The sequence below is a fragment of the Cryptomeria japonica genome, chromosome 2 (assembly GCF_030272615.1).
Source record: "Cryptomeria japonica chromosome 2, Sugi_1.0, whole genome shotgun sequence".
Taxonomy (NCBI): Eukaryota; Viridiplantae; Streptophyta; class Pinopsida; order Cupressales; family Cupressaceae; genus Cryptomeria; species Cryptomeria japonica.
In genome coordinates, this window is record NC_081406.1 from 602,240,591 (window position 1) to 602,253,392 (window position 12,802).

The 12,802-nt window shown below is 30.9% G+C and overlaps 1 protein-coding gene across 1 annotated transcript; it reads left to right on the forward strand.

Annotated features, from left to right (window-relative positions):
- The first annotated feature begins 5,765 nt into the window (after positions 1-5,765).
- On the forward strand, positions 5,766-7,600 carry LOC131063000 (flavonol synthase/flavanone 3-hydroxylase). The gene is made up of 3 exons (XM_057996748.2): positions 5,766-6,272; positions 6,391-6,718; positions 7,240-7,600. The coding sequence occupies exons 1-3, from the start codon at positions 5,794-5,796 to the stop codon at positions 7,450-7,452; spliced, it is 1,020 nt and encodes a 339-aa protein (XP_057852731.1). The 5' UTR covers positions 5,766-5,793; the 3' UTR covers positions 7,453-7,600.
- Positions 7,601-12,802: the final 5,202 nt, after the last annotated feature.

Sequence of the window (12,802 nt, forward strand, 5' to 3'; positions counted from 1 at the left end):
CTGTGTCCCCCTACACAAGCACAGAAGACCCTACACAAGCGCATATGTCAGTTTCTGCATTTTCTGTGGGCCCCGCAATGTCTCGCAAGCTAGTCAAATTCATAAAATTGAAAATATGGGTTTTTGAGATACATACCGCTGCTCCCGTGTCGTCTGGTCATCTGTACATGTGTACACATTCTCTGAGGTGATCTGCCCTTGGAATGTTCACCATCTCTCTGCATGTGTCCTTTTCCAGAGCAACAAATTCTCCTCTTTGGCTAGTGCAAATGAGCAATTTTCACTCTCTTTGTCTCATTTATAGATCTTTGTCAGTGCATAGATGGACGTGCACCCTCTCCATCTTATGTTGGTCGTGGTCTTTTGCGTCTTTAATTGCTTGTTCTTCGTGCATCCGGTCTCGGATTGTCAGTTTATTTGATCCTATCATGTTCTATCAATCTTATCGATCAATTGGCCTCTTTTCTAGATGTTTCCAGCCAATTCCTTGAGGGGGCATGCATATGTCATTGTCAGTGTCTGGGGGATTTTCATTATTGTTCTTTAAAACAATGCTTAAAATCGCATTGTCTCAAAGAGGGGCAAAATGTAGACACCTAAAAATGGTCAATGCTTGCGGAGTCATACTTTAACATTTGCGCATTGCCTTATTTTAGGGTTTTTGCATCGCATTAACATTTCTCCTATGATTCGCACTTGGTCTTTATCATTTGCAAGCATCGAGTCCTTCTTCTGCATTCTTCAGTTGTCTCGCTTTTGAATTTGGTCTTGTCGACAACAATATTTGTCATGATTTTGGTCGATCTTATCTTGTCGCATCAATGTGTGTATTCATTTGTCATCATTTTGGACATCATCAATCCTAATTAGGGTTTTGTCCTCTTATCAAGCTTGTCATCATGCGATCGATTTGTCATTGATTCTTGTCTTTTGATCAATTTGTCATCAATCTTGTCGTCTTGTGATCTATTTTCTCATCGATCCTTGTCTTCTTGTCAATTTTGTCATTTTGCGATCGATTTGTCATCGATCATCATCTTTCTCAAATTGGATCAATTAGTCATTGTCCCTCGTCAATTGGCGCATTTATCAATCACATCATTTATCAGCATTGGTCTTTTATCAAGTCAGAATCATGATCAAATCGAATCGATATCAATTATCCTTTGTCAAGACCTAATTGTCATCCTTGCATTTCTAATTCATCTTTTAGGGTTTCATGATTTTATTCATTTAACCCTGTTTGTCATTTCTCCCTCTAGGTTAAATAATTTATTTATTTATCCTAGGTCTTCGTGTCACAATTAAATGTTTATTTAATTGGCTAACTAATTATTCCTTTTTTTGTGAATTAATTAATAAATGACAAATTATTAATTGATTTACCTAATTTCTCGTAATTCCTAATTTCCTCATTTTCTAATTTCCTAATTCCTAATTTCCTCATTTTCTAATTTTCCTAATTTCTAATTCAATTTCCTCCTATTTTTCTCCTAATTTCATGGGAATGACATTTCAATTTGTCATAATTTGTCATAATTGACAATCAATCAATTTTGACATAGAAATTTATCATAATTTTTTCAAGATTATCAATCAATCAATTTTGCATAGAAAGTGCAAATTTGTCATAATTTGTCATGTTTGTCATTCTTGATTTGCAATTTCCATTTGAATCAAATTCATGCTAATTTTGTCTTTTCTCCAATTTGTCTATAAATTGGATGAATTTATTCAATCAAAGCCTCTGATCCCCAATTGATCACATTTTTGAATCCTCTGATCCCTAGTCGAATCAATCATGCTTCTAGTATTGTTGCGCTATTGTCTTGTCTACTTTCTTTCACATCATGCTTATGCACTAGTAGGTGAGATCCACAAATAAAGCTATTTGAAGGAGAAAGAAGGACAATGGAGCCACATGAAGGAGACATTCAAGTCTGCAATGGTTTGCATTTGAATTGATGTCTTGGTTTCATGTCTTTATTGAGTGTTTTTAGGATTGTTATCATTGCAATTGAGTTTTCATGATTGAACTAGGCTAATATTGATTTGCTTTGATGATTTCCACATTTCCTATCTACAACATCAAACAATAATAGATCATAATTGACGTGTGACATCACAATAACATGTGTCATACCTTTTAGCTATTTTAGATCATTTTTTTTTTGTAAAGATGATCATTTTATAACCCCACAGTGGATCCATTCCTAGATCAATACTTATAGATCCCTAGACAATAGATTTATTTTTTACTGTTTTAGGCTTTGCCTTTTTTACATTTTTTGGTTTTTTAGTCTTTAGAATTTATAACTTGCTATTTTGATCATTATTGCTCACCCTTGCTCTGTAAGTTTCTATTTTTTAATATTTTTTTTTCTAACTTTTATTATTCTATTATGTAGGTTTCACCTTTCATTGTTTCTAATTAGTTTTCCTACCTCTTTATCATGTTGTATGCATAGAGCAATAGGTTCCCCAATAGGGTTTGTTGAGCGTGAGAAGGCCACAGTAGAAGCTAATGTCTCATCATTATCCTAAAACGAGTGCCCCATATAGGAAGTGGAATCATCAACCTTCAAGAAGTGACCAATAAAGTTGCTAATGGTCTCATAATGTGAATCTTGCCAAAATTGGAGGAGAAGATTTGGAGGAGAATAAGAAGAAGAACAACCATATTTTTAATTTTATTTTAGAATTATTTATTTTAATTTCCCTGAGAGTTGTTTTATAGTTTTAATATATATATATATTTGTGTGTGTGGACTATGTTTTAGTTTTTACATATTCGATTAGTTGAGTATTATTTTATTTAATAATTTAAGAGCTATTTTATAATTCTAATGTTTAAAAATAAATAAGTTAAAAACATGAAAATTTCACATTCCATAATAATAGCTTGAAATGTTTAAGTATATTTCAATGAGAGTTTAGTTCACCTATTTGAATTTTCAAAACATTTCAAATTATAATCACTAAATTGTGACATTTTAAAATAAATTCAATCTATTAATGCTATGAGATTTCCACAATCCATGCTGTAATTCTCTTATTTATTTCTGGATTCGATTGTGTATGCAATTTTTATCATCAACATTTCAAATCACACTCTGTGATTCATCATCAGGAATCCATGCTGTAATTCTCTTATTTATTTCTGGATTCGATTGTGTATGCAATTTTTATCATCAAGGTTTCGAATCACACTCTGTGATTCATAATCTCCTTGGAATTCCTTTTCATCTCGACGATGAATCACAAAGTGTGATTCAAAACGTTGATGATAAAAATTGCATACACAATCGAATTTAGAAATAAATAAGTGAATTAAATTCAATCTATTAAAATTTGTAAAAATATTTCTTTCATTTTTATTTTTTTCAATCCCTTTTTAAATTTTTATCATGTTTCATTATATAACAAACTTTCTACTACAATAATTTTTTTTATATTTATTAAAGTTTAATTTATTGATTTTAGTATTGATAAATAATATGTATCTTTACTAATTTATACTATAAAATATCTCATCTCTATGTTTTAACTTTTTGCATTTTTCCACGCATACGGTGAAAATAATTTTTTATTAATCTAATTTGTCTAGATGAAAGAGTTTTCTCTTTTAGAATTACACAATAAAATATTAAATTGTGATTTCATTTTTCTAAGATGATCTAATAGATCATTAAAATATATATATTAAATTGCGATTCATTTTTCCGACATAGTCTATAGAACATCATAAAAATATTAGACTGCTTCCGGACAAGGTAAATTTATCTTATTATTTGACTTTCAAGCATATTAACTATTATTATTTGACTTTCAAGCTAATTAGTTATTATTATTTGAGGTACAAGGTAATTAATTATTGTTTATTATCTTATACGACACTGCCCGACAATGATTGGAAAGGACAGAATCTTCAAAAGGTGAACACGAAAAAAAAGAGCATATAAATCATAAGAATATATGATTGACTTATTTATTTTAATTTTCATAAGAATATATATAAATCATATTACCAAGTTTTCTTAGGAATAATTTATGTTTGGTGAGGTTAAGTGTTTATGTAATGAAGGTTATTCAAATTTTGACATAGACGTATTTAACTTTGAGCAATTAATAATTATAATTTAATTGTAGAGAGGTGTATGATGAATATGTAGTATTTTAGAAGTGGATAATAAGTTTGTTATGTTTGACATCAGTTCATTGAGTTCATTGATTATTCGTGTGTTCAAAGAAGTTCTAGAGTACAATTGTTCAACGATGGTCATTGGGTTGGTGTAGAATATTTTATTAGTTTCTTAAGGTATGAATACTTATGTGTTCGTTGCATTCTATTTTTTCCAACATTTTAACCAATCATTTCATAGAGTTAATTTTTATACTTAAGGAACAAAAAGCGAGAACAATGAATAAATAGTAATGTTTATATTTAGGGAGTCTAACTTGACATTAACAATTATGTATATTGAAGATAGTTAAACTACATGATGTTTTTAAAATGTGATATAATCATTAAATAAGATGTTTAATGTACATATAAATATTCAAATTTGAAGAAGATCTATTATTCATGTTGAATTCTATTCTACCTACATGAAACCTTTGGTTTCTTATTGACATTTTATGTTAGCATCAAACAATAATAGATCATAATTGGCGTGTGACATCACAATAACATGTGTCGTACCTTTTAGCTATTTTAGATCATTTTTTTTTTGTAAAGTTGATCACATTCTTTCAATTATTACAAACAAATAGTCAAGAATTTAAATATGATGTAAATTTGAAGATAAATAAAATATAGTCCTATATGGGGTATCTTGGCTAATATATTCGATAAAGCACTCAATACTTGCATCATCTTAGATGTGAGAAAGGTATATGTACGATCACAAAGGAAGATTGGGGATAAAGAACATGTATTTTCTACAATAGAAGGGTGGTTGAAAGTGAATGGCATTTCGTCATGGAATGTGTTGCATATGAAGATATTTGTATTCAGTATGAAAACAATTTGAAGGTGGGTAGTCCAAATGAGCTATTCGAGGAGGAAAGACTTCACAAAATTGTTGGCTTCTTGATCAAGATTCATAATAAGAGAATCAACATTGAAAAATGACTAAAAAACTATTAAGGATTTGTGGACGTTAACATTAAAAAATTTAGATTCAGTTAAAATTTTGCTACACCTTGTTGTGATTAACCAATAGAGCGAGATGAGGCATTCGACTATGCTAGCAGGGTCTACGGAAGTCGTGTAAGAAAAACAAAAAGCAGACCCATCGTATAAAATACAAATTAGATTTGATTTGTTTTTATACTACCATACTTATATTTAACTAAACTTATTAAAAAAAAAACCTGTTTAAATAAAAACAAAAATTGAACTTAATTTGTTTTCAAATACATTAATAATAGCTGTCGACATCTTTACATAATTTTTTTTCTAAATATATCAATGGATTTTTTTTAACTTCTTGCAACAACTCTTGCTGCATTGAAAATTGCACTCATTAAGCTGGTCCCCTTTACGTATATCAACTTGGTGAGAAAACATCCGTGCATTTTGCAGGTGACCACTCGGAAGATCTGACAAATCTTGTGGCCAGCATGCAATATATCCAAGTATTCAACATTATCATTTGTAATCAGTGAGTGCATTGAACTGGTGTTGGATCCAATCTACCAGTCAAACGCATAGCTGCCCCTCAACCCACTCCTCCTTCCTCCTATAAAATAATCCTCTGTAACTCAATAAAATAAACAAGTCGAGAAAGAATGGCGGCTGTTAGAGTGCAATCCCTGGCGGGAAGTGGGATTGCGAGCATACCAGCTGAGTTCATAAGGCCACTACACAAGAGGCCCGGGGCCAACACAGACGGCCCTTCTGTGCAGGTTCCACTCATAGATATTGCCAATATAAGTGGCCCTGCACACCAGGGCCTCCGGGAAAAGACCATAGCAGACATTGGAAGTGCTGCTAGTGAATGGGGTCTTTTTCAGGTGGTGAATCATGGAATTTCTGAAGAACTCATCCAACGTCTGGAAGGCGTTGGGAAGGAGTTCTTTGATCTTCCACAAGAAGAGAAGGAGAAGTATTCTAATAATGTGGCAGCGGGTATTTTGGAGGGCTATGGCACCAAGCTGGCCCATAATATTGATGGAAAGCTGGAGTGGATTGACTACTTTTTCCATATTTTGTGGCCTCCTTCAAAGCGTGACTTCGAAACCTGGCCTCACCATCCTCCTTCTTATATGTATACTTCCTTCTTTCTTTTCACGTATTTCATTCATTCTTATATATTTTTGATGAATACGTGTGTCAGTTTTCATTAATTTTTGAATGATGAATATCTAGTTATGATTTTATTGCAGAGAGGTGAATGATGAATATGCTAAAGCACTTTTGGAAGTGGTGAATAAGTTGCTTTCAGCCTTGTCTGTCTATCTTGGTGTGGAAGAAAACACCATGAAAGAGGAGCTTGGTGGTGAGGATTTGGAGATGGAGATGAAAATAAATTACTACCCACCATGCCCACAACCAGAACTTGCTTTGGGAGTAGAACCTCATACTGACATGAGTTCATTAACTCTTCTTGTGCCCAACGAAGTTCCAGGGTTGCAGGTCTACAAAGATGGTCATTGGGTAGGCGTAGAATATGTTCCTAATGCTATCATTGTCCATATTGGAGATCAATTGGAGGTTATTTAATTCTTTCTCTTCATTTCAATTTTTTTTTACATTTTATCTAATTTTGTAATTTCTTTCTCATGGTGATAGAACTAATGCAGGTTTTCAGCAATGGAAAGTATAAGAGTGCTTTACATCGTAGTGAAGATTTTGTATTTTTTTCCTCAAGGTGTTAGAAATAGTGCATGTTTTGAGCAATCAAAAGCATAATAGTATTTTACATCATAGTGAAAGATTTTGTATTATTTTCTCATGGTGATAGAAATAGTGCGGGTTTTGAGAAATCAAAAGTATAAGAGTATTTAACATTGTAGTGAAAGATTTTTTTTTTTTTTTCTCATGGCGATAAAAAATAGTGTATATTTTGAGCAATCAAAACTATAAGAGCATTTTACATCATATTGAAAGATTTTTGTATTATTTTCTCATTGTGATAATAGTGCAGCTTTTCAGCAATCAAAATTATAAGAGTATTTCTTAACATCCTAGTGAAAGATTTTGTATTTTTTTCTAAAGTGTTAGAAATGGTGCAGGTTTTGAGCAACGGAAAGTACAAGAGTGTTTTACATCGTAGTGTGGTAAGCAAAGATAAAGTGAGAATGTCATGGCCAGTATTTTGTTCCCCCCCTGCAAATAAAGTTATCGGCCCCATAAAAGAGCTAATTGATGAGAAAAATCCTCCCCTGTATAATGCCAAGACTTTTGCAGAGTTTAAGCATCGGAAGATCAACAAGTTGAAGCAATGAATGTAAAAGCATAACAAGCTGGATCAGGGAAGGAAATAATTATGTTTGACTTAAGCAAGTCTAAATTGCATTAAAAGCTATATTGAGAATAGTTAATATGGATGAGGTTTTTATTTGTGATGACCTAAATAAGACGATTTATTATTCATGTTCAAGTCTATTCTACCTACATGAAGCCTTTGATTTTTTAATTGGTCTTTGTTGTTAGCATCAAACATTAACATTGATCATAATTGATGTGTGGCATCATAATAACTTGTCTCCTATCTTTGAGCTATTTTAGGTCATAGCCACTAAAATCAACTTTTTTTAATTTATATTAGTCAACAAATAATCAAGCAGAATTTATGTATAATGTAAAATAATATAGATATCTTAAACATATCTATTTAAATTTTTGTAAGAAACATCAACTTAAAGATATTTTATTTACTGAAGAATATATATATTTTTATATTGTTTACTTTATTTTGATTTGAAGAGCTATTTTATTTTTATTGGAAAATTATGTTCTTGGAGACCACTCCATAAGAAGAAATATGAACTAAAGTCTCTATAATCAATAGGTGAGACAAAAATAAAATAAAGGTTTCTTTTTGCATTTACACAAAAAAACTATATATAGATATACTTCTTATTTATGGCAGACATAAAGGGGTGAATGCAACATTTAGGGGGAATCATTTACTCTTAATCATTTGCCTTATATAATTTATTTTATGCGCTTATGGTTGAGTGTGTGGATTTGAGTACAAAAATCTATTGATCCACTAGAAATCAGAGGATGAAATTCCTTTGATTTGAAAGATCAAAGGATGCCAACCTTAGGTTGGATGATGATCTCAAGTTCAAAGGTTACATCAGAGCTTCCTTGTTCATAATTTTAGCCACATTATACTAGTGCTATTTTATGTTTATGTTCACATAAGTTTAGTATTGTTATATTATTTGAAGTTGCAATTTATTTTACATGTATTTTTATATTCTATTACAATAAGAATAGGATCAAGAGTTACATCTATTATTTGTTGTGTTATTGTTTAGAATATAATGGTAATAATGTGATGTAAATAGTGATTAAAACTAAGATTGATAAAATTTGAGTTAAATATTAAAACTTGATATTATTTATCTCAAATTATTAACATTTTAAAGGAGTTTATGTTTTATTAAAGATTTATTTGCATTATTATTTGGGATCTAAAGATTACATGTGGTATGTGGGGGTCATAGGTTACAACCCTGCAAACATAGGTTTAGGGTTCATAGCCTCTGAAGCAAAAAAATTATGGTAAAAAGATACCTTTCTTAAACTAGAAAAATTTGGAAGTTCATCAAAAAGCCTTTAATTTGATGGTGACAATTATGTTGAAGACATTTTATATTTTCGAATTCCTAAGGGGGTATAATTGGAATGGTATCTGTGTGAAGATTATAACATTTTTTTTCTTGAGCGATAAGAATATTGATACTTTTCCTTGTAGATGTTTTTTTTACATACTACTAGGGTTTTACCACATAATATTTTTTGTTGTAGATGTCATTATTTATTCTATTAGTATTTTTATTTTTCTTCACAACTAATTTGTGTTGTAATATTGCATGATTGTGGATCTTTGAAAAATCATTTAGACCTAGGTTTTTTAATAAAAATTTCTAGTCATGATTTAAATTGTGTAAATAATTAGGGATCCATTAGTGTCTCATTATATTTCCTGATATTAAGGGTCCCAAGTTACCCCTTGTTAAACCCTAGTTTTAACCAACCTTCTAGAGGTTGTTTCTACTCGACAGGTTTTCTTGTATTTTGAGTAGAATCAACTCTATCATACCCTTGAATGGGGGAGGTTTTTTAGGACTTTCCATATTTTTACTATCTTGTTGTACTATAAAAGGAAGGAATTCTTTCTTTCCAAATTTCCACAATGAGGATGAAGGATCTTATAGTCAAAATGCTTTAAAAGACTACTTTGTGCTAGATCTATAGCTATAATTTTAGGGATTTTCAATAGGTCCTTTAGAAGGGATCTAGACCATTCAAGTTTTGTACAAATCCATTGCCAACACTTGGATTAGAAGAGATAATTTTCTAGTTCATTTCTAGATGTATGTGTAACCATTTGGCTAGCCAAAAGATTATAAAACCCTACAATTTAGAATTTGCAAGGTATCTTTTCACAATAATAAAGAAACTGTTTAGGTCTTTCTATGGATAACTAAGTAAAATTAGCTGATATAGAAAGGCACTATCATGTATGATGAAGATGACAATGTGGATCAACCATATGTATACAAAGAAAAATAATATTGTTGATATGATCATGATAACCATCATATTTCATATGAGCTATCAAACAAAGACTTCAATGATCTCAAGGAACAAATGTGATAAATGTATAAGAGAGAAGAACTATATGATGGAGATATTAAGGGTCTTATTGAAGTAGTTATATTACAAGTCCAAAGTGATTATTAGTAAAAATAGGAACATTAGGTGCTAGAAGTCAAGCTAGGAGTGTTGCTATTGCAAACATGCCAACTACACAAGTATGCAAAGGAAATAAAAAGAATGATAATGTAGCTCACAAAGTGAAAATATAACTACAAAGAAATCACAACCTAGAAATAAGACACATACGTTAGATAGGTCTTTGTAAAACAAAAATGTCCCTACGTAGAAGAAGTTTGATGTCTAATTTGAAATGTAGATAACTCAAAAAATTGTTGGAGATAACACCAAATAGAAGAAAGTTAAATAAGCAATAGATGAGGAAAAAAAGATGACTACACAAGTTGGAAATTTAGCAAGAATAATATATTTTAGTGACTAGATAATTCCTTTGATCCTTGATAGTAGTTTTGTGAATATTTCTCTATCAACTCTATTGCCTACATAAGTTAGACAATTGATATGGCTCAATCATTGAATTAGTTTGAAGTTCTAGTCAGGAAGCTATTGAGGATCCTTGAATATAGAGAAATAGCATTATTTTATATCGATGCTCCTATTATTTTAACTAGACGAGTAAACCTATTGATTTTCCAAAATAATGGGATAACTATTTTATGGAGAGGAAGTCTAATTGCATAGAGAAAATAAAATGCTAAGTATAATAAAAAATTTAGATGAAGAAAAGAATAAAATTTGTTACTTTAATATTAAAACAAATTGTTTCGTTGGATATTATGATGATAAGTTTGAAAATGAGGAAAATAGTAATTTATTTCCCATATATTAATAAGTAAGAATTTACATGGCATTTGGAACATACATTTTGATGGTGGGTTGATTGGTGTCACCCAAAGGGGAAAAAATGAAGTCCTCATTCATCATAAACTTTCAATACACCAACAATGTGGTTAAATATAAAGCTTTGTTGGTTGGATTGAATGTGTCTTTTAGATATGGGATCAAATGTATGAGAGTACATAGTGATTTAGAACTTTAATGTCTCAAATTATAGGCACATATGTTGCAAAAGAAAATAGATTGAAATATACAGGAATACTGTGTGGGATACCATTGATATGTTCAAATGCTTTTGACATCAAATGAGTTGAGAGTGATAGTAATATAATAGTTAATTCTCTTGTTCTATTAGCTTCAAAATTTAATAATTCTTTAGCCTCCCATCACTAAAGATAGTATTGTTTTGAAATTATTACTAGACTTTGAATTCCTCACAACATTACAATTGGTAGGTCTTTATTGATGATCAAGAGATTTACAAGTTCTTGAATTGCATTAATCATTTTGAGAATCAGTTTAATTATAAATAGCCTATGGTGGAACAAAATTAATATTGTAAGGAGACTTTTTGTATCCTTGGTATGATAAGGATTTCAAGCCTAAAAAGAGATGTGTCAACGAGAATGAGTCAAACAAATAAAGAAAAATAAAGTATGAGAGTCTAATAAAATAAAATTTAAAAAGTCTAATTTCAAGAAGGAAAGAGTTTATTTCTTTGAGTAAACAAAATCCCAACAAATTTTAGAGAGGTGAAAAAAAAGGAAAAAAATTAAAAATAATATTATAGATGACCATTGACTTGATTATATGAATCTCCCCAACTAAGCCCTTCTTATTGAAATGTATCAAACAATGGATAAAGATCCTTGCAAGTGGAAAAACTCAAGACATTGATAGGATGTGAGTTGAATTTTTTAATATTTAAAGATGAGCTCATGTCTCCTAACATCAAAAAAGCTTTAATAGTGTTACTCAAAGTAGTTTTTCAATTGAGTGGACAACTATTGTGGTTATCCCTTTTCACAAAAGTGGAGATATTGATAACCAAGTTCTAACTATCATACTACAATGTTAAATCCTCTTCTTGGAAAGGTTTTTTGGAGAAAGATAGAACACATCAATAACAAACTGGATAGGAGAAGAGGGAAAATGAGAAAAAGGGTAGGCTAGCTGTAGACCAAGGCACTCTACCATCAATCACTACATCGCTCTTAGGATCTTCATTATAAGGTTTGAGACAATAAAGAGGGAGAATATTTTTTATGTTTTTCTGATTTTAAAAAAGCCTTTGACATTGCCCCTAGGGATAAGCTCTAGAGAAAAATGGAGGAACTTGGGAGACCAAATGAGTGTAGAGTGGTTATGCACTATTTTATGAGAAGGTTAGAGCTAAAATCATAACTAAAGAGGGTATGTTAGAATGCTCTCATAGTGACATTGGTGTCAAACATGCATGTCCTCTACCCCTCTCTTTGTTCGGTTTATACATTGATAAACTTGAAGAATGGTTAAATAATACTGTTGAAGATGGTATCCAATGTGTTGGTTATGTGGTGAAGTTAATTTTATATTTGAATGATTTTATAATTGTTTCTAAAATTATCTAAGGTTTGAGATATCATTTGAAGTATTTAGAGATTTTTTTAAATGAATTTGGGAGCAAGTGAACACTAGCAAGACAAATGTAATGATTTATCACTAAAAGAGAAGAAGCAAAATGTTAGTTTCATCTTTGAGGAGAGATCATTGGAGATAGATGAAGAATACAAGTACTTGAGAATCAATTTTCATAATAGGCTTAGCTAGGAGAGATGTAGCACAAAAAATGATAGAAGGAGGATGGAGATCTTTTTTCATTTTGCAAAAAAGTGTAGGAAAGTAGAGTTATGGTATTGGAAAAGTAATAAAAGCCTTATTCGTTCATTGGTCAGATAGGTTGTACACTATGGCTATTAGGCTTGGGGGAGTATCATGTTAAACCACAAATGGAGGTAGTTAGAAAGAAGTTAAAAGCATCCAATCACTACTAGCATCAAATTCAAATCAATAGTTCCTTATGAGATTCTTTTGGCCGAAGCAAGGTTGTTTCTGATGGAGGCA

Coding starts and splice junctions, on each gene's coding strand:
- LOC131063000 (XM_057996748.2), top strand. CDS start 5,794: ATGGCGGCTGTTAGAGTGCAATCCCTGGCGGGAAGTGGGATTGCGAGC. Junction 6,273..6,390: donor CACCATCCTCCTTCTTATAT/GTATACTTCCTT, acceptor ATTTTATTGCAG/AGAGGTGAATGATGAATATG. Junction 6,719..7,239: donor ATATTGGAGATCAATTGGAG/GTTATTTAATTC, acceptor GAAATGGTGCAG/GTTTTGAGCAACGGAAAGTA.